The following is a 27,224-nucleotide window of genomic DNA, read 5'->3' as shown; positions in this document are numbered from 1 at the left end:
CCCCTGCAGAGGAGCCAGCTGGGTTGCACGCGGTCACTCTCAGCAAGGGTCAGACCAGCTCCCTAAATCCAGGGCAGGTGCCACTGGAGAAGCTTGTTGGACCAGCACCAAGGACCAGAGCCCTGGTCACTGCTTACGGGGCCTCCACAGTTGACTCCGTGGCATGGCCTTTGTTTTCTGAATGCGGTCCTCGGGTTTGGGTGGATGTAGGACCATTTGTGGACGCCCTGTCACTGCACTGCTAGGAGACATAAGCCAGGGTAGGAGACACAGTGCTCTGAGCCTGCCTGCAGGGTCTGGACCCTGGGGCGGACAGGAGCTGTTTCTCCTGGGAGAATTGTGCAAAATTTCCAAAGAACAGCTAAGCAGCGAGGGAAACAGAACCCTTTTGTCTTCTGATAGACTGTAAACCGATTTTTGTTTTGCTTAATAATTAAGCCATCTATTCAAGGTCAGGGTGGGCTGGAGCAACCCCCAGGTACAGCCCCCAGGGAGAGGAGGGCCTCTCACCCACCCCGCCCCGCCCCCAGGCCATCAAGAACAACGCTGGCTTCCGCGTGTGGGTGCTCTTCTTCCTGGTCATGTGCTCCTTCTCGCTGCTCTTCCTCGACTGGTACGACAGCTAGCCTGCCCTGGCAGCATGGCGCGGTCCTTGTCCTGGTGTCAGACAGGGGTGGGGGGGGGGACACACTCACAAAAGGGACACCCGGACCTGTGCACCCAGACTGTGCCCATCTAGTAGCTGAGAAAGAAAACGACACAGTTGGAAGTGGGCTGCGTCACAGTCCTGAGGCCACAGGGGGGAAACGGGAGGGTGGCTATCGCTGCACCTGACCTGAGGCTGTGGGGGGGGGCCGCCCCGGGAGGGAGGGCAGGCCAGGCCCATCCGCCACCGTCTCAGGAGGCGCCAGCCTTTCCCTCCTGGTGGCTGCAGAAACAGTGCTGGTCAATGCCTTCTCACAGCAGATGATCATTTCTTTGTTCCCCGCGGCTTTTTGTCTGTCTGAGCCAACCAACACATAGATTCGGTGTGCAGTCCATGAGAAAACCCCCCTCTGCCTTGTGACTCCCATAAATACCGTCGTGACTCCCATAAATACCGTTAAGTCAGCGCATGCGCACCTGCCTCCTGCCCAGGGAGGGAGCGTGGGGCAGGCCTCTGGGCCACGGCCCGGCTTGCCCAGAACTGCTGCCCCGGCACTCTCCTGCCTGGTGGGCAGGCAGCGGGGAGGGCCTGACTTCCTGCCACTGGGGCCCACGAGCTTTTGTCCAGAGGGCCTGCTGCTCCCCGCCTCTCCCTGAGCCCCAGGAATCCAGAACGCCTGCTTGGACTTCGAAGCACAGACGCCCGCGGCCACATCTGTGCAGAAAGCGTCCGGTGTAGGCGGGGCCAGCAGCGTGGGTGCGAGGGCTCCGCGCTGCACAGACAGTCCGGGGGCACAGGGATCCTTGTGTTCTTTTATTTGCAGAGTGAAAATGTTGAAAGTTACATGTGAATGAGTTTACAGTCAATAAAATACACGTCTACTAGAAAGTACAAATAGGGTTGCCTTGGCACTGCGTTTACATGGGCTGGAACTGCTGACAGATAACCTCTACGCAGCAGACGTTTTGGCACGTAGTTATTGCTCTTTGTGCACCCCCACAGCGTCACGACGTCCTTCGCGGCTGCGACTGTAACGCACACCCACTGCTCTGAGGTCATGGCCACTGTTTCCAAACACCCTTGACAATGACATCTACTGTCTGTTTCAGAAGTGCACTTCAGGGGACAGTAAGGGAGTTGGCCGTGACCACCATGCTTGTTCGTCACAGATCTTGCACTAATTGTCATTTATTTTTGATCTACTAAAAAAACAGTGAAACTTGTGACATGTCCACCAGAAACAACACAGTCAAATAACATGGAAGAAAATGTGAATTTTTTTTTCTATTTAATCGTCTTACACACTTAGTTCATCTAACTGGCAAGTTTGTAAACATACACTTTAATGTCAAGATTCAGACTGAAACGTAATTGTCTTACAGAGACTGTGAATGTAAATGTCACAGTTGGACTCATAAGGTGCCCCGCCAGCCCCCCTCCCAGCCTTTCTGCCTGCTTCTTACATCAGAGGAGTGACATCTGTCCCACAGAATAAACACTAAAGTAGCCTTGGCTTACCAGCAATCACTTTTACGTTCCCCGCCCAGCTAACTGATTTAAAACTAATTGCTAATACGGCTGTCGATGCAAATGTATTTAATAACCAATGTGAACAGAAGGGCTGGTGGGTCTCGTTCCTACCCAGCACATCACAGAGCAAACGGATGCTGGCAGGGGGCCGGTTCTGCAGCCTGTGGCCCAGGGTCCCCACCTCACATGCCCTGACCCAGACCACAAGCACCAAGGGAAACACGGCCTCCTCTGCCCAGCGGGCCCTCTGGGCTGAGATGCAGCCTCTGCCCAAGCAGCCCTGCGGCAGCCCCTGCACACTCAGAATGGGCACGGGGAAGGGCAGGGCGCAGCTGTGACCCGCTGGCGTCTTTCCTTCCTTCCCTGTGCCACTCATTACAGCGCATCCTGGCCATCAGCACTATTGCCCTGGATGGGAGGTGGGAAGAAATGAGAAGGACAGCTTGCTCTCAGCAACGCAAGGGCTTACTCTAGATATGGCTATGGAGTAAGGTCTGCAAACAGCAAGTGGTTTAAAAAACAATCAGTCCCACAAAATGCATTATTTATCTGAAGTCCAAACCCCTTGCATATCCAGTGTAAATTTATTTTTTGATAGCATCCAATAAATCCCAGTCAAGTTGCTAAATTAAGATTCCTTTACATGAAAACTGGTGTCAGAGCTCTTTAAGCAATGCTGATAGCGCTTGATTCTATGCCCGAGGTGGCCTGCAGCAAGTTTGATTTGCAAAGCAGCATCAGCAAACAGAAGCAGTTGCACCATAAATGAGTAACCTCTAAATTATCAGGAATTATATTTAATGAAATGTCCCTCAAAGTCCCTTTGTTACCTTCAAGTGACACTGCAGGGAACTCGCCATCTCACTAAGCGGATTTCTCAGCAGCCTCAGTCTCCTGCTCTGAGAGCTTCTCTTCCGACAGAACTGACATCCATGGTGATACCGAGCGGGTGATGCTCTGCTTGGCCAAGTTGTAGTGGTTTATGACGGTGTAAAATTTCTCCCGGGCGTTGGAGTCTTGCTCCGCGTAGTAGCTCTCCAAGCCTTCTGGGATGCACTGGGTGTTCTGAAAGACAAGAGGCTGCTAAGATGCCGATGCAAGATGGACGCCCAGGTGTCTCCATTAGCACCCAACCTGTCGTCACTGCGCATCTCCCCGGGCTTGGAGGAGATTCGGTGATGAGTCAGCGCTGACGGCCCGGTGCTGACTACATGGTGACAGGAGGGATGTCTGTGACAAGGCCATGGCGGTGGGACTTGCACAGCGGGCCTTCCTGCTTCACTCATGATCTTACACTAGCTGTCATTTGTTTTACATCTATTAGAAAACAATGGGAATTCTTATGTGTCCACCAAAAACAATGTATTCAAATAAGGAAGGAAGGGAATCCATAAAAGTCTTCCTGGTGGCTGGGTCAGCGGGGGATGGGGAGGGGGCACACTTGAGGCAAAGGAGATGGGCCTTCAAGGCGGGAGGATGGATGCAGGCTGGAGCAGAGGGCAAGGAGCCGCAGGACGAAAACACTGGGAAGGAGGCAAGGGTCAGGGCCTCTAGGGAGTTGTGTGACCCTGGATCCCGAGCCCAGCAGGAAGCCACGAGGCCCCTACGAAGGCACGCTGAGTGGGGGACCATCCCAGCAGCTGTCCACAAGGGACAAGGCGCCTTCCCTACTGACCACGGGACCCTGGGGAGGCCGGGGGCGTGGAGATCCGTTCACAGCTCTCATCTGCTCATTGCGGGCATAGGGCCCCAAGAAAGACAGGCTGCCTTTCCTTGTCACTCCAGGAGCCAGGCTATGCCACTGCCCACTGCTGTCTCCACACGTCCCTCACCAAGCCCACGAGGAAGGGGTGGCAGGCTCCCAACTGTCCCCCACCACCCACTCTCCCAGAGGTTAAGTGGGCATGTGGCACCCAGCTCAGCCCTCCTGGTAGCCAGCTGAGGCCATGGAACTAACTTCTGGCCAATTGGATGTGACAGCAGGTTCAGAGGGCCCCCAACAGGGAGGCCGCCTGGCCTCCCTGCTCCCATGGCCCCCCTCAGTGGCTCTGACCACCCAGGGAGGGCCAACTCCCCGGGGGCTGGCCACACAGCACAAGACAGAATGGGGGCTCCACGGTGACCTCACGGAGCACCACTGTCTTCCAGCTGGGGCTTTAATGAGCCCATCTCATTTCACGGAAGCCACATTACTTGTGTCTCTAGGCAATCGAAATGTTATGGGAACGCCAGGGTCTCCTTGTCACATGTGAAGGGAGACTGCAGTGAAGACGGTCACCAGGAAAAGTTGTGAACCGCCAGATTCCCAGCCCCACCTGCGAGGTCCGGCCCAGCACCACTGAGCAGCGTCTCAGCCACGGCCACCCTGCTGGCAGGTGCACAGCCGGGATTCCACCCACTCCCGGGCCCTAGTAAGAAACCCGCTGCTCAGAGCACTCCTAGACCTGCCCTGGGCAGGCCCAGCGTGGAGACTGTGCCCGGTCTCTGCTGATCCCTGGGCTGGCTGGTGGTGGCTGCCCCCACGAATACGGGCACTGGCCCGGGACGCACAGGGGACTGTCCTCTGGGAGCCTCGTCCCTGCCCGACCCAGGTTTCCTCAGGCTCCCGAAGCTGAAGGCAGGTTAGCTCTGCCCCACCCCCATTAGAGGGCTGCTCCCTGGGGTCTTCCTGCAGACCCGAGACCCATCACCATGTCCCAGCCCTGCGACGACGCCGGTGGCCAAGTGCCTTCCAGACACAGCCTCTCTCTCTCTGAGCTGGCTTCCGTTAGTCCTGTCCCATTGACGTGGCATGTGAGACCAAGAGAGGTGAAGGGACCACAGGGCAGCGTGGGGACCGAGCAGCAGCCTGGGCCTCCGCTTAGAGCACTCCAGACGCCCCCTGCAAAGCTGCCAACAGGTGACCACTCAGCCCAAAGGCAGAACAGTGAGAAACATGGCAGCGTGCTCCCCGCACTGGGCAGGACTGTACCCCTGGCAGCCTCAGGTTCAGCCCGCGTTCATCAGGTCCCAGCCCAGGGCACCCGGTCCCAACTCGGCCCTCAGCATCCTCAGAGGTGGAGGTGGCGGCACCCTGTCTGCAGGGCTTGGGGGTTGGAGGGCCTGCCCGGTAGGAGCTGCTGCGGCAGGAACCAGCTGAGCCTGGGGAACACCGCCACCTTCAGGAGGCCCTCTCTGGGCACCAGGCAGTAACGTCACCCACTGAAGCCGGAGGCCCTCCTGGGGTGCAGGTCCTTCTGACACTGCCTGGCTGCTGCCTGATGTCCGCACAGGGCTGAACAGGTGATTTGTGGAGAGAGAGAAAGGACCACATCTTGGTCTTAGAAAAGCTCCTATTTGAACCAATTTCGAGGCCTGACCAAGTGTGACCCAGGGGTGTTGTTTCATCTATAAGTGACCGAACCCCCTGGCTACCCGGACAGTTCTAACAGGACACCGAGAAGTAGTATCAGCCTGAGGTTAACAGGTGTGGCTGGAGGACAGGCTCTCCCACAGGTGAGCTGCCATCAGGCGCAGGAGTCACTCGCGCCAGTCCTGGGTCAGGCGCCAGGGGACTGCAGGCCCTGCTGAACCTGGCTCTGCCCGCCCTGTGGCCTTCACTCAGGACCCAGGCTCTGCTGCTCTCGGTGGGGTGTGGAGGTCTGGCCTCTCAGCAGAAGGAAGACGGTGCCACCCAGCTTGGCAGAGGCGATGGCATCAGGCCCGGTCCAGCGCCTGGACCACAAAGCTGCCCCTTCATCACTGCCGGGCCAGGAAGATGGCAGGGGTGGAGGAGGAGGCGGGTTTGGGGGCAGGGGGTTAGGGAGCTCTGGGGTCTGGCAGCCTGTTCCTCAAGCCGGGGGTGGGGCGGGGGGCATGGCCCGCAGGCGCCATGGGGGTTCCCCTGTTGGGGCTGCTGGAGCCCCTGCCTCTCAGAGATATGTGGCTCACTGCCGCTGCTTTAGTGAGGATGGAAGGGAAATTATAACAAACGCACACCCGACACCACCCTGCCCCACGGAGGACCGGGCTGCTTCTTACCAGCTCACTGACCCTGAAATGTAAGGACTAGAAACACCTGCCAGCCCCCCGGGTGCACAGAGGGCTGTTTCCAGAAGAGAAATGGCAAAGGCAGGCCGCGTATTTACGGCCAGCTCTGCCTGGTGCAGGATCTCAGTGGCTGAGGCCGCAGGAGCAGGCGCTGTGGGAAGAGCTCAGCCGGGGAGCCAGGCCCACGCTGCTGGCTGAGTTCACGTTTCTGAGCCTCAGTTCCCTTGTCTGTAAAATGGGGCTGAAGTCAGCATAGCACAGCAGACAGAAAAGCCGAAAAGCCACAAGGGGCACCGCTGGGGGATGCCCTTCTTTCATCAGGTCTTGACCCCAGACTCATCAGGGCACTGAGAGGCGAGGCCACTCTGCGGGGGCAAACCGTTCATTCAGCCCAGGGCCCCTGGCTGGCAGGCTGGCTGCCACCCTCCTCCCCGACCTGCACTGCTGCCTCCCTGCCCTCTGTCCTCGCCACCCATCAGTTACTAGCACAGGGTCTGGCAAGACCTTCTGAGGCCACCAACACCTGCTGTGCAGTGAGTGCCTCTGCTCCCGGCTGGGACAGGCCTCCAGGTGCCCAGGCCAGAGAGTACAGACGGTCCGACGCCGCCCACACAGTGACACCACATGACGGGGATGCTGGGGAGCCTCCGTGGGTGGGGCACTGGCGGCGAGCACAACCCCAGGGGTAAGGAAGACTTCTGAGGGGCACGTGTCACCTGTAGGTGAGGTTAGGGAGGTCACTGAGCCTCTCTGCACCTCGTCCCTCCGCCACGATATGAAGTGTTAACTGGACGGGAAGGGGAATCCAGGAAAGCGTGTCCCAGCAGCCCTGGCTGTGGAATCCCACATGCGGGCTCCCCCGCGAGGAAGTCAGTCTGCAAGGCGCACCCAAACGCAAAACCCTTGTGGGGCCTGGGGCGGTTCCCCACTGTGTTTAGGACCTTTTTGTAATAGTCGTATAGTGACTGAATGGTTAAAAAAACAAAAAAGCAGAAACCTGGTGTCCTCCCAGCCCACACCTGCCATTTTAAATCCCCTTGGGACACTCTTCAGCTTGGGGCCACCTGGGAGAGGCTGGTCCCCGCCCCTCCGTGCAGCCCAGAAGCTCGGGCACCTGTGCCCACCAGCCCATCCCATGGGGCCCCCTCCGCATTCGGATCTCAGCCCAGGTGAGGCCTGTGATCTCCCCAAAGAGCTGGCCGCAGGCACTCAGTCACCCTGCATTTCTCCCTTGTGGACTCCTGGCAGCATCCAATAGCATCTGGACATCTGTCTGCTGGCTCACCGCTTGTCGCCTCTGCTGGAACATAAGCCCCGGGGGCAGGCACCTGCCAGCACCCCGCCCTGCACACAGTGGGTGGCACTTAGTAAACATACACTGAAGAATGAAGTGCAGGGGGTGGCCTCGGGCACGACAGTGTCTCTACTCAATCTCCCTTCGGTCAAGTGGGGTCTAACGGCATCTACCCTACAGGGGCTTGGGGGGCATCAGAGATCTTCGTTAAAAGCCCCTTGTGAACTCCTGGGTATCAGCATGTGATGTGCACACAAACCTGCAGGAAAGAGGGAGGAAGGGCACGCACACGTTTCTTTCTCCAGCCTCAGCCTCAGCCTCAGGGCAGCTGGACACAGCCCCAGCAGCTCCCCGGCCCTGCCAGCGGTGCTCTCCGGGAAGGACGCCCGCCATGAGATGCCAGTAGAAAAGGCCCAAGTCCCAAGAGACGCTTCTCCAGAACCATCTACCAGGGGCTCCAAGTTCCCGAGGCTGGCTGTGCACTCCACCCGCTGCAGAGCCTTTCAGCCATGCGACGCCTGCCCCGCCCAGCGCTGCTGCGAGAAGCACCAGGCCTCTCCTCCCCAACTCCACCAGGACCAGGTTACCCAGCAGAACCTGCCCCGGCAGGATGTGCACGCAGAAGGCAGTTTTGTCTGCCCACCCGCCTCTCCATGCAGGGAACTAGCCCCAGGCAGACACAGAGAAAATGAGCCAAAAGGAAAGCCCGGCCCCTTCTGGCGGGGCCGTGGCCACAGCTACTTGTGTGCAGTCTGTCCAGACGGGACTCTAGTCCCCAGGAAGCCATCCTCCGTGTACCCAGGTTCCATCAGGGCGCGGCTCCTACATCACCTTGGCTCCCACTCCCTGACCTCAGGTCCTCCCCTCCTGCCCCGCCCCTGTCTCCCAGATTCACTCCCTCTCCATCCCCAGCACCCAGACTGGTCCAGACCCACGTCTCCTCCCTGATGCCCTCCTGGGCCGTCTCGCTGCCTCTTGTCACTCCCATCCAAACTGCAGCCTCCCCGGCCACCCGAGTGACCATCCCATCACTCCCGCTCCTCCAGGGGCCTTTGCTGGCACTCCAGTCTGGCCACAGCCGGCTCCTCCCTGAGGCAGAACACACATGGGCCACCTGACCACACCCTGCAGGCCGGGGACACAGTCCCCAATCCCCACGTGGTTACACAGGCCTTCTTCTCCCAGGGCCTCTGCTTCCCCCTCACTCACTGCCCCTCAGGGAATGTGCTGGGCCTGCTGGACAGGAGCCTCCCTCCCACAGACTCCATCGCATCGCCCCCTCCCTTCCCTGCCGGCCAGACCCCTCACCGGCCCGGCTGCTCTGGCGTCTGTCCCTCAGGCACTGAGAGCCCAGTGGAGGACGAGGTGCAGAGGCATTGGGCGCCAGGGGGTGGGGGGCTTACCTTGAGGACAAAGCCATCAGGGCAGGCGCGGTCATACTTGTACACCTTGTAGACGACCAGGAAGACAACACAAGTGAGGAAGGCCAGGGCGAAGAGGACCAGCACCGACACCTGCGGGCAGAGGCGGGGCCGTCAGGGGGGCGATGGGGCAGCCACGCACACATGCACACACAGACACAGAGACACACAGACACACACACAGACACACGCACACACAGACACGTGCGCGCACACTGACCCACACGCTGCTGTAGCAGGCAGTCTCTGGAAGGAGGGACAGAACACAGAACTGGGAGGCCTCTGGGGACAACAGGTCAGCAGAATCCCTTGTGCCATTTTCATCTTTTACCATATCCACATGGCATCTTTATTTTTAATAAGCTATTTTTAGTATTTCAGGCCCTGTGTAGAGCTTGGGGTACAGATACCATCAGGCCTCATGGACATGGGACACACGATTGAGCCGTGGGTGCGGGTGGCCCTTCTCATGCTGCCGGTCCTGGAGGGGACGCATCAGCCACCAGCTGGTCAGCTGTCCCCTAGACGTGCCCCGAGCCGGGACCAGCTGAGCAAGACAGACTGACTCTCCTAGGTCCCCATCACCTCCACCCTCGATGGCTTCCTGCGTGTTCAGTTTGATCTGTCCCCTCCCTGGAGGGAAGTCCCCCCAGCACAGGGACCGAGCTTTCTGCACTACTGGACGCGGGCTCCCAGCACCGCGTGTGCGGCCAGAGCATCATATAGAAACATTAACCCATGACGGATAAAGACTTGAACGTAAGACCCGAAACTGTAAACTCCTAGAAGAAAACGCAGGTGATAAGCCCCTTGACGCTGGCCTTGGCAATGATTTTTTGTATTTGACACTAAAAGCAAAGGCAACACAAGCGAACATGAACAAGTGGGACAACAGCAAACTAAAAAGCTGCTACACAGCAAAGGAAACCACCAACAAAATAAAAAAGCAATGGTGGAAATATCTGTAATTCATACGTAAGAGAATAATATACAAAATAAATTAAGAACTCATAACTCTAGAGCAAAAAACCCAAACAATCCAACTAAAAAATGGGCAAAGAAACTGAACAAGCATTTTTCCCAAAGAAGATATGCAGATGGCCAACAGGTAGTTCATGAGAAGTGCTCAGCATCATAAATCATCAGAAAAATGCAAATCGAAGCCATAATGAGATACCTGTACCTCACATCTACGGCTATTTTCAAAAAGACAAGAAATAGTAAGTGTTGGGGAGGACGTGGAGGAACGGGAGCTCTCCTGCACCGCCGGTAGGAGTGCCAGTTGGTGCAGCCATTATGTTAAACACTGTAGATCCCTCAGAAGAATTAAAACCAGAACTACCATGTGATCCAGTCATTCCACTTCTGAGTATTTATTTGAAGGAAATGAAAACACTCACTTGAATAGCTATCTGCACCCCGATGTTCACTGCAGTGTTATTTACAGTGGCCAAGATAACCTAAGTGTCCATCGATGGATGGACGGATAAAGTTGTGGCACATACATTCAATGGAATAATATTCAGCCATAGGAAGGAACTCTTGCCATTTGCAACAACACAGATGGACCTTGAGGGCATTATGCTGAGTGAAATAAGCCAGAGTAAGACAGATACCATTTGAGCTCACTTATATGTGGAATCTTGAAAAAAAGAAAACAAAAAGAGCTCATAGAAACAGAGAACAAATTGGCTTTACGAGAAGCAGTGGGGTAGGGCTGGAAGAAGTGGGTGAAGAGGGCCAAAAGGTACAAACTTCCAATTGTAAGATAAATACATCACGGGAATGTAATGTGCAGCATGGTGACTAGTTACCAATACTGTGTTGCATGTCTGAAGGTTGCTAAGGGAGTAGCTTCTTAAAAAGTGTCATCACAAGAAAAAAATCTGTAACTATGTGTGGTGACAGATGTTAACCAGACTTACAGTGTGATCATTTCTCAGTGCACACAAATACTGAATCACTCTGTTGCACACTTGAAACTAACTGATTCTATATGTCAATTACATCTCAATTTAAAAAAAAAAGAGTATGATCTCAAGTCTTGGAGAGACGTGCATCCTTAAACCTGTCCCTTGAACTGGAAGCCACGTGGAGTTGGGTTCGCAGCGCCCCGTCTGTTCAGGTGTAAAATAAGCCCCGGCTCTCTCAGCGGGGCTGTGAGGAAGCAGGTCCTCAGGGCTCTCCTCCTGGAACCTGGCCTGGGCGTTCCATCCAGGATTTCTGGACCTGATGGCCACGAAGCTCACAGAACTGAGAAATGAGAACCTGACAGTTCCCAGAAGAGCCGAGGGAGAAAGCAAAGGAATCAATCCCCGGAGAGTCAGCAGGAGGCACCTGGTGTGGCAAAGCCCCAGCCCCACCCCCACCCCCAGGTGGTCCCTGCTACCCCGCCACTGACACCTCTGCTCTCTCCGGGCCCCTCCTGGGCCCCAGGGTCTGCTCAGACCTGGGAAGCACCCTGAGGGGTAAGAAATGCAGGTGCACAATTCACTGTGTGGCATGGTATCCCCTGTGGCCGCCACAGGCTGAGGAGCCTTTCCAGAAAGGTCCCAGCAAGCTCACAACTGGATCCCAGCTCGGCCACCTGCCACCTGTGTGATGCACAGGTCGCCTCAGACCTCACCTCTTACATGTTTATCAAGAGGATGACGAGATCACGGACTTGAGAGCACGCTGTCAGCCCCACGTGCTGGGCCCCTGTTCCAGGCTGAATTGTGTCCCCCCCAAACCTCCCCCCAAAAGAACACACAAGCCCCAACCCCTGGTACCTGCGAATGTGACCTTATTTAGAAATACAGTCCTTGCAGGTGTGATTAAAGTAACCGAGCTCATTCAGGTGGGCCCTAACCCAACAGGACTGTGTCTTACGAAAGGGGGACATGAGGACCCAGGTGCACACAGGGAGCAGCCCCTTGAAGACAAGCCAAAGACAGCCAAGGAGTGCCAGCAACAGCCCCAGAAGCCAGGAAGAGGCAGGCTTCAGAGGGAGCGCAGCCCTGCCGACACCTTGACCTTGGACTTCTGGCCTCCGGAACTGTGAGATGCTACATTTCGGCTGTTCCAGCACCCCAGTCGGTGAGCTTTGTCACAGCCGTCCTAGCAAACTAATGCAGCCCGCAGTGCCAGGGCTGTTTCAGGCAAGCACTCAGGACTGGCTCGCCTCCCTGGAAGGTCACCCTTGTCCCCCAGCACAGCCAGATGGCAGCCTTCTCTCCTCACCGTTCAAAGCCCTGGCCAGGCCCACCGCCCTCCAGGAGGGCTCCGGGACGCCCCAGCCTCTCTGGGCACCAGCAACACATGGTGCACCCCAGAACCCAGCATCCCCCCCTTTCCTGATTCAAGTGTAGTGAAAATGTGTCCCAGTCTGGAGAGTTTCATGAGCCTCCCTCACCTCCCCCAGCCCATGAGACAACCAGGAATATTCCAGAGCGAAGTGTGAAACACACCTGTTTCCTCCAGGCCCTGGGTGTACCCTTTGCCTTCTCTACAGGGACATAAGGGTGTGCCCTGGGAGCCCCACGGCTGTGCTCTCTGGGGCCAGGCTGTGGGGCTGGGGGCCAGGGCGTCCCTTGGGTGGAGGAAGGCTGTCTCCTTAGAGGCAGGGCCTTTCTTCCAGGGCCGACATCTCTAAGACACGCACGAGGCCCAGTACTGGGGCCTGTGATGCCTTTAGTGACCCAAGAAAATGGGTTTTATTTTTGTTTAAAAACCAGAAAAAAAAGAATAAAATAGTAATGAATATATAATAATGAATCCAGCCTGGATTATGTTCATCTTTAGACCAAGGTAGCCAGAAAATTTTTTTTTTTTAAGGAGGAAAGGGCCCACAAAGGCAAAAGTGCTTTGTGCCCCAAGGCCTTGCCTTCCTGCACCGACTGAATCCCCAGTGGCCAGTGGACATTCCCCTGGGAGATCTGACAGCGGCCACCTTGGAGTGACCTTGGCCTGCTGCATCAGCCCTGGTCTCTGCTGAGTGGTTTTAACTCCTAAGAGTGTGGGAAGAGACCCGGGAGAGGAAAGCAGGAGGCAGGGCAGACACCTCTGCGGGGAAGGTGTCCAGGAGGCAGTGTTGGGTCCCGAAGGATGGGCGCTCCCCAGGGAAGCTCGGGCAAGGCTGCTCTTGTCAGAGGGAGAGGGGGACCGTGCCAAAGCCCTGAGGCTTTCAAGACACAGCACGTTCGGCCAGTGTGGCTGGAGCATCACACGTCCTGTGGGGGAGGGGATGTGAGCCAGGTGACAAGGAACCCCATGTGCCACACCAAGAGGTGGGAACCCAGGTGCTGCGGGATTCCAGGAGGCGCTGCCTCTTTATGATGCCCCAAATTAGCACTCCTTGCAGCGCTGGGAGGCATTGCCAGTTGCCTGAAGGACGGGTGTTTGCTACTGATTTACACGTGTGTGTGTGCACATGTGTGTTAAAGCAGATTCTACATGCTCCCTAAATTTACATGACTTCTGCACAGCTGTCAATAAACACTCTAAAGCAGGAGGTGACGGGGTGAAATTACAGACTGTACAGGGATTTGTACTCATTACCGCACGTCCTCTGGCGTGTGCCCATGGCGGCCCTCGGTGGCCCAGACCCCAGTGCTGCGGGAAGGGGGCTGTTAGGCACAGTGTGTGGGAGCAGCAGGGGTCGGGGAGGGGGGCCTGGTGCAGGGTTTCTAACACGTCTGTGCCACGGACCTCTTTGGCAGCCAAGTGAAATTGGTAAATCCTTCTCAGAATCATGCTTAGCGCACAGAAAACACTATACAAAGGGGGAAAAACACTTCTAATGAAGTACTATTATCAAAATACTACAAAAATGTAGATTTGTGATATAATATATATGCTTCCTTATTAACACATCAAACAACAAGATCTTACACTATTGTGATTTCAGAGGAATGATGAGACCAAACGCTTCCCCAAATCTTGGCAACAACTGCAGTGTGATACCAAAACGCCTGTGGTTTGCACGGGTATCACTAACACTACTGTAGCTTACTGCCTACAGCAAAACGTGAAAGAATGCTTCCACTGCAAACTGTAAGACACTGCTGAAAGAAATTAAAGAAGACCCAAATAAATGGAAAGAGATCTTGGACTGGAAGACTTAATATTAAGATGGGACTACTTTCCAAACTGATGCACAGATTCAACGCAATCCCCATCAAAATCCCAACAGCCGTTTTCGCAGAATTGTAAATTGCAAGGGATCGTGAAGAGCTAAGGCAACCTTGAAAACAAAGAATAAGTGGGAGGATTCACACTTCCCAATTTCAAAACTTACTGCAAAGCTGCAGTAATCAAAACAGTGTGGCACTGGCATCAGAATGGCTACATAAATCAGTGCAATAGAATGGAGAGTCCAGAACTAAAACCTCGTGTCCACAGTCTGATTTTTGATAAGGGTGCCAAGACATCCACGGGGCAAAAACGGTTTCTTCAACAAATGGCGTTGGGACAACTGGGTATCTATCTGCACACAAAAGAATCGAGTTGGACCCTGACCTCACACCACATACAAAAATTAACTCAAAATGAAATGAAGACCTAAATATAAAAGCCAAAGCCATAAAACTCTTAGAAGAAAACTGAGAGGTAAATCTTCATGACCTTGCATTTTGCAATGGTGTCTTAGATACAACACCAAAAGCACAACCAACAAAAACAAAAAATAAATTGTACTTCACCAAAATTAAAAAATTTTTGTGCATTAAACACAAGCAAGAAAGTGAAAAGGAAGCCCACAGAATATAGAAAATACCTGCAAATGATATAGCTGGTAAGGCTTTAGTTTCCAGAATATAAAAGGAAATCTTACAACAACAGAAAGACAAACAACCCAATTAAAAATGGGAAAGGACTTGAATTAGACGGCTCTCCGAAGAAGATAAACAAACGGCCAGCAGGCAGAGGAAAAGACACAGTATCATTAGCCATTGGAAAGCGCAGAGCAAAAGCACAACGAGATAACACCTCACACCCACTAGAACAGCTGTAATAAACATAAATAAACAAGGAACAAGTGTTGGTGAGGATATGAAGAAAGTGAAAACCTCGTACACTGCTGGTGGGAATATAAAATGGTGCAGCTGCTGTGGAGCACAGCAGTTCCTGGATGTGCTAAACATAAAAGCACCACACAGGCTGGCAATTCCACTCCTAGGTACGTACCCAAGAAAACTCAAAGCAGGTGCTCACAGAAACTTGGACGTGAACGATCACTGCAGCACTATTCACATTTAACCGAAAGGTGGAAAGGACCCCAACGTCCATCCGTGGATGAATGGATAAACAAAATGCAGTGCGTCCGTACAAGGGAGCATTACTCAGCCATAAAGAGATACAAAGCACTGATACAGACTACAACATGATGGACCCTGAGAACACAATCCTCAGTGAGTATTATCCTATCATATAAGACTGCATCTTGGATGATTCCATTTATATGAAATGTCCAGAACAGGGAAGTGCAGAGAGACAGAAAGCAAATTAGTGGCTGCTCAGGGCTGAGGGGAGGGGGAACCAGGGAGTGACAGACAATGGGTGTGGGGCCCCTCTGGGAGTGATGAAAATGTTCTGGAACCAGTGAGTGGTGATGGTTGGACAACACTGTGAATGTACGAGACATCACTGAATTGAACACTTTAAAATGGTAAATTTCACATAAATTTTGTATTCTATTTTACTACCAAAAAAAAAAAAAGTGAGCCAGAGACGGGAGGCTGGGGTCAGCACAGGCTGTGGCGGGGTCCCGACAAGACCATGAGCCCAAGTCCAAGCAGCGCTACCCCAGAGAAAAGAGGGGCCGGAGGCAGGGGGTGTTCTGGAAAGAACAGCCAGGAATGGTTAGCAAATAGGATGCGGGCCTTGGGGTGAACTTTACAGGGAGTTTATAAGGTGAGGACCATGTGTCCTAGATGCTCAGGAAGGTCCCAGTGGACGGTTACTGCCTCAGCATCCCCAAATGCGCAGTGTCACTGTCACCCTCACAAGCGTCCCAATCTGGGCCATAAGTTGCACGGCTGCTCCACTGACAAGGCCCTGGCCCTCGTGCCCGCTCCCTCAGCGTTCACCATGGGCAGGCAATCAGCAGTCCCCCGACCTCACAGACGAGGGGCTGGCGCAGCATTTGAACCGGCTGTGTTCCCAACTGCTCTTTCTGGTCTGGGACCTCTTCTCCTGCTGGAGGCCCCCCAGGGGCCCCGGCCCAGTTGGGGTGGGGACGGAGGTGTCTGCAGCAGGCCTCTGCACCCCACGGACCCCATGCAGCTGCTGAGGGGGAAGGCAGAGCATGGCGGGCTGGGTATCAGATGGGTGTGGGTCTGAATCCTACTTCCACCCTCGGTGATCAGCCGACCTCGGGCCTGTTCCTCTCTGACCTGAATCCCCCACCTCCAAAACCAGGACGAGATCAACCTTCAAGACTGTTACTAGGGGGGAAGGTACAGCGCAGTGGCAGAGCGCATGCCTAGCACGCCTGAGGACCTGGGTGCACCTCCCAGTGCCTCTGTTTAAAATAATTAATTCAATAAATAATTACCTCCCCCCATTAAAAATATTTTTTAATTAAAAAAAAAAAAAAGACTAACTAAGGGCCCAAGCAGACACTGGGTCATCCTTATTCTCCGCTCTCCGCCCTCTCACCCTGGGGGGGGGGGAGGGAAAAAGGAAATGTGCTTTTCTGCTGAGTAATGCAGTTTAAAAAAAAAATCTTGGAAAAATAACATGAATTCTGACCTCTCCAAACGCTGACAGTGCTAAATATTTTAGGAAACCCAGACAAAGTGAACACACAGACATTTCTCCCCCACAGATGATTCAACCCACTTAATTACCTGACTGTGGAGGAAGCCCCCCACTAGGCTAGGCTGGAAAACCGTGGGCTCTGCAGACCGCAGAGGGGGGCGGCAAGCCCTGCGTGATGCTCTGCGGAAGGCCACGAGGTGTCAAAATGCATTTCCAGGATCCCCAGTGCCACCGCGGGAAGGCCGCCCCCACCACCGAGTGCCAAGGAAACAGTGTCGCCAGTCATAAATACTTAACAGGTGCATCTTGAGACACACCGGGGGATTACTGGAAGCTCAAGGTCATTAAGGATGTCAGAAAAGACACCAACCACCCACACAGTCACGTGTGATGGGAGGCAAAGGGACCCCTGCTACAGCACAGGGAGACCCTTCAAACCAACCAGGTCACTCCTTGTGGGACATTCTCCCAGCTCTGTGCGAGGCTGACCCTGGAACCTCTTAAAGCCCCTAAGGCAATGTGGTGCCAGGTGAGGGTGTGTGGCTTGCTCACCCAAGTCCTGAACCCACAAGGACCAGTGTGTCGATCTCAGAGGGGTCGGCACCCCTCCATCGCTGCAGCCACAGCACGTACCTTACTTTCCTGTAGCCTGCCTAATTGCGCCCCCTCCAACCTCCAAGCGTTAAGAAGTGGCCCCAGCAGCACGGCGACCCGCCACTCCGCATGGGTGAGTGGGAAAGTGCAATTAAAAACATATTTAGGTTTAGTTAATTTGAGAAACATCTCAGCTCGTGTTTATTCTCGGCATAAACACACCTTCAAATAATTAAACGGCCTCTTTCCTTGTTGACACTAACCTCTTCGGAAGCCCAGACTTTGGGCCGCCGCCGCCGGGTGAGTCACCCAGCAATCCCAGTGCAGCGGAGTCGCACCAAGCCCTCCCCCAGCCAGCAGTTACCTAGCAACCAGCCTAGCAACCTCGTAGCCCAGAGATTAATCCCCGGGTGATAATCATAAAGCAACATCCAAAAAGACATCCCGTCTCAAGGATGCCGTCCAAAGGTACAGAAGGACGAGGCGCACTGCAGCGGCACCTCACTCCCGAGCTCCACAAATTACAGACAAAAGGAAGGCACAATATTGACTTGTTGCTTCAACAGCTGGAAGGCACAATTTCCTTCCTGCCATTCACACACGGAGTCAAAAAAAAGCACAAGGAGATGGCCGGGGTGGGGAGCCACATGGATGCTGCCCGGTCACCAGCAGGATGTGGAAGATGTTCTGTCCCAGCCAAAGCTGTGACTCACCCCCAAGCAGGGGTGGGGAGCGGGGGGCTGCAGGTCCTCGTCTCCATCCTTCCCTCACACATGCAGCTCAAGTACAACCTTTTGCCGGCTCACATCCCCGTTTTCCAAAAGAAAGCCCCCAGCCCTCGACCAGCTGATGCTTCCCACAAGAGAAGCATGCATTCAGACACATCAGAAACATAATGGGTGGTAAACGGCCAGGAGAACATTCTGGAAGGGCGAGTACCTTTAGCATTTCCAAAAGCACAAGCCCTCCTCTTGTGCTAGAAGACAGCCCTGCCCATAAAAGGTTACAAACTCAGTACCATGAGGATCACCTGGAGAGCTTGTTACAATGCCCGTCCTAGGGTCCAGGGTCCCTGCTAAATCGAACTTCAGGTGGTTCCAACGCCGGCGGCCCCAGGCTGGCTGCCTCCCACACACAGACCCCGCGGTGGGCGCGCAGGGAACCAGGTAAGCCTGCTTCCTGTTCAGACAGGCGCTGGAGCAAAGGCAGGTCGTTCAGCTATGCAGGTCGGGCCCACGGGTCACACTGGCCAGGTGCCTGGGCTCAGAGCTCGCTCTGCCTCGCAATGACTGTGACACTGCGCAGGTCACCTGCCAACTGAGTGACCACCTGCAAAGGGCTCGCATCCAGGCATGGCCAGAGAGGCCTCCCTCAGGAACTGCCATCCAACTCACCCAACAGGCGAGAGTCCCAAGAGCAGCCCGGGAAACGACGCCAGGCCCCCACTCCCGCGGGGCCGGCCGCCCTCTCGGTCATCCCCGGACGTTCGGAGCCGTCACTGTGAGTGTGCCCAGCGCTAGCGGGGAGGCATCAGGGCGCTCTTCTCCTGCCTGGCACAGAGGGCCTAGAAAGTCCTGTCCGCACCCAGAGACCTCAGTGCCATCAGTCTGCCTGAGGTGGCTCAGGGGCCACCTGCTTCCCCCAGGTCACCAACTCAGGTTGTTGGGCCTTTGCATACAAGGGCCACCCCACTCACTCGAAGAGAAGCACAGGCCGGGGAAAGGGGCCTGGACACTGCGACAGAAAAGGAAGGGAAAGCAGAAAAATGATGCTTACATGGGGGAGGGCTTGGGGTATGCAGGCCCCCCATATCCGAAGGCTGCTGGGAAGGAGGGGGACTTGTGCCCCTGAGGGCCTTGGGGCTGCAGCTACTGGGAAAGGGTTTCAAGTCCACAAAGGAACAGGCTTCTTAGAAGCAGCACAGTGGGTTGCCTGGGGCTGAGAGCATCCCCTGCGAACCTGTCCTCCAGAAGGAGGTGCCTGGACCTCAGGTGCTACAGCCAAAAGCAGGCTGCCTGGTCCAAGATCTCTGCCTCGGGTCCCCTCGGCTGTAAAGTGCAGATAATAACAGTGCCTGCCCCGTGAGGTTTCTGAGGATAAAATGAGATCAGAAATGTAACGAGCCTGACCCGGAGTCTGGCCCATGGGAGCGCTCCAGAACTGTTCCATGCGGCTACTGGCTCGGTATGGAGGGCAGTGGAAACACCAGGAGGTGAGGTTAATCCCAGGAGTCTTCACGGCAGAGGTGATACCTGAGCCGGCACTGGAAGGCAATGGAAGGGGAATCGGTTCTAAGAATCGGAAGGCAGGTCCGCAGGGAGGCACGTATGGCAGGAGGCATGGTGGGAGGGCACTGGGCTCGCAGACAGAGTGGTGGGGGGTGACCACCTGGGACCCAACAGCCTCATTTGCAAAAGGGGCTGTGATGCTATGGATCCTAAGGAGGCCACAGATCTGAGTGAACGGACATGCCTGGTCCATTTCTGTATGGAACTAGGGAAATGGACCCACTGCAGGGCAACAACCCACTGAGCACCTACTGTATACACCACCTTCTCGGGCATCCCCAGGAGGCGGGAGTGGGCGGGAGCCACCACAACCCAATCCACTGGGATGGGCACTGATCTTCTGGGCCCTCGGGTTCTGGGCAACTGGAGCCAAGTAACCACACAATGGCCCTGCCGTGGCTACCAAGAGCCCTGGTGGCCCATGTGCGTCACCCACACCTTAAACAAGGGACCTGGGGACCTGCATCAGGTGAGCGTGCATGCAAAGCACAAAGGCCCCTGGAGGCAGGGTTTGGCACACAACTGACACTCAACAGATAAAAGGGACAGCCATTCAAGTGCCACAAAGCTCCTCACTCCATGGGGACCCAAGATGCTGGGCCCAGGAGAGGCAAAGTTCAAGTTAGGGATGAGAAACCCAGACAGCTCGGATACCCAGACAGTGTCCACCATCAGGATGACGGCTATTATGACCTTGAAACCGAGGTCACTGCTGCCTGAGCCAGGGGCTGCTCCCAGGGCGTGAACAGGGAGGGCCGTGCAAACAGCAACAGACTTGGCACATGCCAAACTGGCCGGCCAGAGCCAGAGAGAGATGCTGACCTCAGGTCAGTCTGACCCAGTCCCCCGTGAACCTCAAAACAATGGGCTGCCAGGCCAGGAGGTGCTAGAAGAGCACCCTCCTGAGGCCACCAGCAGAAACTATGGGCATCTCTGTGCCTCAACTTCCCCATCTGTAAAATGGGTTAAACTAACAGCACCTGCTTCTGGGGGGAGCTGCTGGGAGGACTGGATGAGTGAACACAAGTAAATGCACCCCCAGACACAAAAGGTGGCAACTCCAATGCAATCCTCTGGCCTGGCAGGTTTTTCTCCAGCCCCGGGAGGCATCACAGAGAGGTGGGAAGAAGATTGAAAGTCAGATTATGCCTGGGTGCCCACAGTCACCCCACGAAGCCACCTCGCTGCTCCAGGCATCACTTTCATCTCTTAGCCAGTTCACAGGGCTGCCGTGGAGGTGGAACAGGACGCCGCGTATGCAAAGGGGCTTTGGAAACTGCAGGGCTGTTGCGGTGAGCAGGCAGCTGTACCCTCAGCAAAAGCAAACAGCTCCCACATCCACGTGGGGGGCAACCAGGGAGCCAGCCGAGGCCAGTCTTCAAGGCCTGGGTGACACACTGCTGGCTCCCAAATCACTCTTTTGAATCTAGATGAGGGGCCCCATTTTACCATCTCTCATGTTTCCCAAAGAACAAGTTTCCAGAAGATTCATATCCTAACTTGTTCCTTAACCAACCCAGCTGCCTCCACCCTCTGAGGTCACCCAGACTCAGTGGAAAAGACTGTCCCCAGGCCCAGCTGTCCCTGCCCTGCCTGAAGAACCATCCAGAGCAAGGCTTCCCTCCCCAGAGCGAGCACTTCCAGCAACCAGGGTACAGGGCCGGCCAAGCCCCACACCCCTGCATTGTGCCCGGGGTGGTGACGGATGGAGTGTGAACACAAGGGCTCTGGACTGTATGGCCTCTGGATCCTGGCCTTGCCACGAAGAGCTGTGACCACCCTGTGCCTCAACCTCCCCATCTGCAAAATGGGTGACACAGATAGCACTGACCTCCCGGGGAGGGCTGCTCACATGAGCCCGCAAATGTAAAGGCTCAGCCTGGCCTTGCACCAGATGAGTTACAGCAGGCTGCTTTTTTATTACTGTCTGCCCCTTCCCAGAGCTGTAGGTAAAGATTTTTAATGTTTGGTAAGTGATCTTCCATATGTTTCTAACCTTTGTCTAAAAGAAAGTTTAGAAATTTTCCCTGTTATTAAAACTAAGTAATAGGTGATCATTTTGGAAGATAAAAGAAGAAATTTGTAAAAATCACGAAGTGGGTTTCGCACATGTGGGATCAGCCCAGAGAGACGGTGTCTTATCCTGTTCCCGTCACTCCCTGGTCATCTCTGCAGCTCAGGGGACCCCACCTGGGGGCAAAAGCAGCATCTCACTCACCTCCAGGGCACTCACCTTGAACCTCTCGGTGACACCCTCGGTGATGCTGACCGTGAACTCGGCTATCTTGGGAGGACGTGCTTTGCCTTTCTTGCGGTCAGGTTCATATTCGGTCTTAGTTTTCACAACCACCTTGTCCAGGAAACAGAAGCAAACAGTGAATGGTGGGGCCAGATACATTCAGACACACCTGCCCCAAAAAGAAGGGTATGGGAACCCTCAAGTTCAAAGTCACCATTTGGCCAGGAAGTCTTTGAGAGAATAGCCACTTCTTAGAAATCTCCTCTGTGCCAAGACTTTCAGAGAAATTACCCATTAATCATCCTGATAGCAGCCCCAGGAGGGAAATATGATAACAGGGGGGCAGAGAAGTTAAGCTCATTGGCCAAGGCCTCGTACTTAACAGGTGGCAGGGCTTACAGGCATCAGCGGGGCTCCCTTCACTGCCCAGAGCTTCATCAGCCCAGGTGGTGGGGAGGATGCACTTGGCTTTCCACTCGTCTTTACTGGCGGCCGCCAGGGGTAAATGAGAAGATGCACACGCATTATTCCCCTTCAGGACTAGGAAGGAGCAGGCAGCCAGCCTTCAGGGAAATTGATCATGGGGAGTCTGTCTGTCTCCACCCTGCTCCCCTCCTCTCTCTGGGTCTCTGCAACAGCCCTTAAAGGGTCAGCCCGCTCTGTTCCCCCTCCCCTCTGCACTGTGAAGCAGATGTTTTTCCAACCAGCAAACCTGCTCCGCCTCTGCCCAGGGCAAACCCTCTCCTGCCTCCCCCTTCCCCCCTTTGCCCGCAGCTCTCCCTCCGTGCCCAGCGTGGCAGCCTGTGTGCGTCCCTCCACCAACCCCGGGTGCCTGTCTCTCAGCAGCGCCTGGGCCTCACCCTGCCATCCTCCAAGCCCACCTGGACCTGAGTAGCCGTGTGATCCTGAGCACACACTTGGTTACTCGGAAACCCCGTGTCCTGGCCTGTGAAATGGGAGGAAAGCCTGTTGGTTGGGCTACTGTGAAGAAGAGGGACTCCATGAACCCCCGGCCCAGGGGGTACCCCGTCAGCATTCATCAGCCCAGATTCAGTCGGCCTCTGCCACTAATAGGCTAAGTGACTTCAGGCAAGTTCCTTAAACTCTCTGTGCCTCCATTTCCACATCTGTAAAATGGGGTAATAGTGGTAGTTCCCTCCTAACATCAGGACATTAAAGGAGTTGAAAACTGTCAAGCATGCAGGCGGGCGCCTGGTGCATAGCAAGCATTCAACACAGGTCAGGTGAGCCGGGCCGGCTGCTGCTGCAGCCCTGTGACTACCGGCACTGTCACACCTCCGGAACGTTGGCACTCGGCACAGGTTCAGGTTCACAACCTGAACTAGATTATCCGCCCTGGGACACATGGCACCTGGGGCAGATGACATCGCCTCCCTGAACCCCGGCTGGGAGAAACATGCTACTGCTATTCAGGTTAGGAGATGTCTTGTGCGAGGCTGGTTCCAAGCAGGGCAGAGCTAGAGGCCCTGCCAAGACTTCTGCATTCTGGGGAACTGTGCGACCTTGGGCATGTCCCAGAAGTTCTCTGAGACTTGGTTTCCTCATCTGCGACCTCAGGAATCTTCTAGCTCAACAGTCACTCCCTGCGAGACTCCCACCGCTGGAGCATCCCTGCCAGCTGCCCCCAGGGATGGGGGACCCACCAGGTGAAACCTGCTGCCTGGGCTACTCCAGGATGGCCTGAAACCCTCCTCCCCAGTATAAGCCAACCGTGTGCCAGATGGTTCTGGAATGGAACAGACTGAGGACAAAAGAGGAGGCTGAGGCTGCATGGAGGGAATCACCTGACAAAGGTGCTGCATGGGGACACGGTGTTCCTGGCACCAGCCACTACCACTCTAGGGCTGAGGCAGGAGGGGAAGGTGGGGACAGTGGCACCAGGCTGTGCAAACTGGGCAAGTCTGACACCTTGACAGGGAAGGGGGAGGCGAGACAGAAGCTGAGGCCTCAGGCAGCCCAGCCCTCCTGCAAAGCCTCTTTTGGGCCGTCAATGCTTCAGAGTGGCCCCACGTGGCCTGGGTGCACGGGTGTGAGCAGCTGAGCCTCTTTTCTTGAAATGAAGCACCTGCTGCAGCCTCCCTCCTGCCCCTATCCCCGCCCCACTACCCAAACACAGACCAGAGTTGGGAATCACAACCACTTTGCAGAGCTGAGTTAGTCTCTCCAAGGACCCACCATGGGAATAAACAAATCTTCCAGAAAGATAGGACCCACTGCAGGGACATTCCCCCATCCCTACCCTGCCCTGTGGCCAGCAATCACCAACATGCTGGAATAAACGACAAGCCCTGAGTCACAACCTCCCTGCCAGGGACTAAATGAAACAATAAACGCGGAGACCCTTCAGGGAACTGAGTGAGCTAACCCGAGGCTGCGGTGGTTTTAAGCAGCAGCAAGATTATCAGAATGGATGCGTGTTGATTATTTTAGGTTTGAGTTTTACAATATAATTGTCTAGGCTCTTCAACATCTTTTAGCATTAACTCTGGAAAATATGGCTCTTAATGGACAGGAACTACTTAATTGCGTGCTGTATTTAAGGAAAGAGGGGGTGCTTCTTTAAATTCAGCACAAAGAAAAACCCCGCTCTGAGAAGAGGATGATGAATGGTTGTCCCCAGTTACACTGAGGAGCACAAGTGCTTATTTGGAGATTTCACAAAAGGAACAAAGAGAGGAAGGAGGCGGTGTAGGAGCGCGCACCCTGCCGCATTTACCAGCGGTGTGGGAGGGGCGGGCAGAGAGGGTAAAGAAGGGGATTCAGCCCCTAAGGAGGGTCCATCTGGCCAAGGAAAGGGGCCTCCCCACCGCAAAGGGCAAATCGGGCTGGAATTGCATCACCTGTGAAGGCGTGAGGGGCAGCCGCGCCGCCCCTGGGCTCATCCCGGAACCCGAGCTCCGGGTACCGCGGGGCTGGGATAAGCAGGGCTGGGTTGGCGGCGGTGGGGCCAGTGCCCGCTCTTGGACAAGATTCCCACGAAAATCAGGAAAGGACCTTTACCTACGGCGTTCCACTGTCAGGATGAAGCTTTCACCTAAGGCGGAGGACCCCCCAGATCACCCGATCCAGAATCCCGCGCGGGGACGTGGTCCTCCGGGGGGCGTCCTCTACCCAGCCCGAGCCCGCCCCCCAATTCGCGTCCCCAGCGCACGCGGCGCGTTTCTTTTGTTGCGGCCGCCGCCCGAGATTTGGGGGGTGCGCACCCGGCGGTGCGGGGTGCTGGGGGCCTCTCACCTTATCCGGGGGCGGGAACTGCAACTGATTGACATCGAGGGGCGTCATCAGGGGGATGGTGTCGAAGCCATCCTCCAGCAGCGGCTGCTTGCTGCCCTTCTCCGCGAAATTGTTCCCCAACTTCACCATGGTTCCGGGAGACCCGAGGCTGCCGCCTGCGGAGGGCGAGGAGGGTGCCGGGCGGGAGTCACCGCGAGCAGGACCCACCCGCGTCCCGGGCGTCGGCGTGCTCTCCCGCCCCCGCCTCGCCTCCGGGGAGGGGTCGTGAGGACGCGGCGACCGCGGCCCGCGGCGGGGCAGGTGCTGTGTAGACTCTCACCCGCTGGACAAGAGCGCGGGGCGCGGGGCGCACCGCGGCCGGGGAGGAGGCACCGCCCCTGCCGGCGGGTCTAGCGCGTCCCCAGTCCTGGCGCCGCTGCGCCAGAGACCCGCCAGGGGACCCCAGTCCCTCCCACCCGGGGGGCTGCGCGGCCCCCGGACCCCGCTCCTCGGCGGGAGGGCCCAGCCTCGGCGCCCCGAGGCCCCGCGGGCCGGCACTCACCCCACGCCCGGCTCCGGCAGGTCTGAGCTCCGAGCGCGCTCCGAGCCTCCGCGTCGCCCGCTCCGGCTCGCAGCAATGGCGGAGGCGGCGCCGCGCGCGGGGCCGGGGCGGGGGCGCCGCGCGATTGGGCTCCCTCCTCCCGCTCGCCGCCTCCCTTCCTGCTGCTCCCGGGGGTTAACTGCGCGCGGTGAGTGTGTGCGTGTGGCGGCGGCAGCCTTGACGCAGCGCGCGCGCCGGCCGCACAAAGGAGCGCGGGGGAGCGCTCCCCACGGGCCCCGCGGCCGCGCCAACCTGCAGATGGGGGCGCTGCTAGGAGCGGGGTGGGATCGCGCTCCGGAGGGGAGGCTCGGAGCTGCGGGAGGGTTCCCCAGGGCTGGAGGCTGGGACGGGGGGGGGAAAGAGGGGTGCGGGCTATGCAACCGTGGGGCGGCGGCGGCGGCCCGGGCGCAAGGCGATTCGAAGCGAGAAAGGGGCGCGGGGGTTGGGGGTAGATCCTAGGGATGGAGCTGTCCCCAAAAGTGGGGGAAAAGGTCACCCGCTGACAGCCGAGCCGATCTGGGAGTCCTGACGAATAGTGAAGGGTCCTGGGGGGAGGGTTCCAGGAGGCGGTGGGCGGTGGCAGAGACCAGAGCGGAGCTTGCCTGGGTTGGGGAGAGGGCTACAAAAAGAGGGCGTGTCCCTATTGAAAGGAGGTTCGGATGGGAATGGAGGGGGGAGATTGGTGGCGCAGGATGTGGGGGGAGCGCTCTCCAGAGCTGGGATGGTGTCCGGGTTTGAGGGGTTCGCCCAGGGTATCTGAAGGGAAGATATTCAGGGCAAAGAGAGGGCTCCGAGTGCCCTATTGGAGGGTTTCTCTGGTCCAGTCGGCTGGAGTATCCAGGGCGCAGAGAACGGGAGGCCTGGGACGAAGAGGGAGTTTCTAACCTGATCCTCTGCGCTCTCTCCCCTCAGCGGGGCCACTGTCGCAGCTGCCCAGATTAGGGCCCCACTTTACAGACTTCCAGCCAGCCCTGCCCACAGGACCCCCCAGGGGGAAAACTGCGGGGGTGCGGGCACAAGACCAGGAGCCAGAGGAAGGCTGCTGCTGGGGAAGGGGAACCTCCCCTGGCCCCTAAGTGCTGCTGGGGCCCGGCCAGGGCACGAGTAAGTGTCCTCCAGGGTCTTACTTTACCACCCTTTGTCTAGTTCTGCTTTGCTTGGCTGATGACCTGAGACCCAGCGTTTTCCATCAGCCACGTGAGAACCATGAGAGACCCCCTCACCAGAGACCATGACCCCGCAAGCCCTAGGAATATTCCTAGAGACCAGGAACAGCCCCTGCCGGCCCAGCCTAGGAACCTGGCCCTGGGGGCCCGGATTTCAAATTCCCCAGGAACCCATCCCCCCTCCTTACACAGATGAGGTACGTGGATTCCTCTTAGCTGGCCCCAGGTCCCCAGCAGGGTCCAAGTGGGCCTTTGACCACAGGGCAGCCTAGTGGGTCCCAGGCTCTTGGCCCAGGGAGGGCAGATGTCCCAGGCATTGGCCACTGCCACCGGCCTTGGGGCTTGGCCTCATCATCCTCTGGCAAAGGCCCTTGGAACGGAGGACGGGGACTGATGAGGCATCTGTGTGTGGTCCCGGTTCTTCCCACAGCAGGTGAGGAGG

General features: G+C 56.4%; 2 protein-coding genes across 4 annotated transcripts in view; one reads left to right on the top strand and one right to left on the bottom strand.

The window, feature by feature from the left end:
- The window catches only part of STX18 (syntaxin 18), a 127,466-nt gene extending 109,980 nt beyond the window's left edge, over positions 1-17,486 (top strand). Inside the window, exon 11 of one of the 2 annotated variants that reach the window (XM_074350363.1) lies at positions 13,809-17,486. In XM_074350363.1, coding sequence (XP_074206464.1) covers positions 13,809-13,958 — 150 coding nt within the window. In that variant the 3' untranslated portion in view covers positions 13,959-17,486. Of the gene's footprint in view, positions 1-530; positions 1,542-13,808 lie in introns of those variants that run through there. The other variant, XM_010972981.3, reaches the window with a different exon arrangement.
- NSG1 (neuronal vesicle trafficking associated 1) lies at positions 1,447-25,837 on the bottom strand. Of its 2 annotated transcripts, none has more exons than XM_074350389.1 (5): positions 25,578-25,837; positions 25,037-25,191; positions 21,761-21,892; positions 8,903-9,013; positions 1,447-3,241 (listed from the first exon to the last, which is right to left on the bottom strand). In XM_074350389.1, the coding sequence occupies exons 2-5, from the start codon at positions 25,163-25,165 to the stop codon at positions 3,041-3,043; spliced, it is 573 nt and encodes a 190-aa protein (XP_074206490.1). In that variant the 5' UTR covers positions 25,166-25,191; positions 25,578-25,837; the 3' UTR covers positions 1,447-3,040. The 2 variants fall into 2 exon arrangements, with proteins under 2 accessions (XP_074206490.1, XP_074206495.1); XM_074350394.1 differs by having other exon boundaries at positions 21,776-21,892; positions 25,578-25,804.
- Positions 25,838-27,224: the final 1,387 nt, after the last annotated feature.

The sequence above is a fragment of the Camelus bactrianus genome, chromosome 2 (genome assembly GCF_048773025.1).
Source record: "Camelus bactrianus isolate YW-2024 breed Bactrian camel chromosome 2, ASM4877302v1, whole genome shotgun sequence".
In the NCBI taxonomy this organism is placed as follows: Eukaryota; Metazoa; Chordata; class Mammalia; order Artiodactyla; family Camelidae; genus Camelus; species Camelus bactrianus.
Note: the sequence above shows the minus strand (reverse complement) of the source record. Positions and strands in the feature narration are given on the sequence as shown.

Bases quoted from the DNA above. Each gene is read 5' to 3' on its own strand.
- NSG1 (XM_074350389.1), bottom strand. From the start codon at position 25,165: ATGGTGAAGTTGGGGAACAATTTCGCGGAGAAGGGCAGCAAGCAGCCG. The intron at 21,893-25,036 runs GTGAGAGGCCCC...TTCCTGGACAAG, and splicing joins AGTTCCCGCCCCCGGATAAG to GTGGTTGTGAAAACTAAGAC. The intron at 3,242-8,902 runs GTAAGCCCCCCA...CTTGTCTTTCAG, and splicing joins CTGATGGCTTTGTCCTCAAG to AACACCCAGTGCATCCCAGA.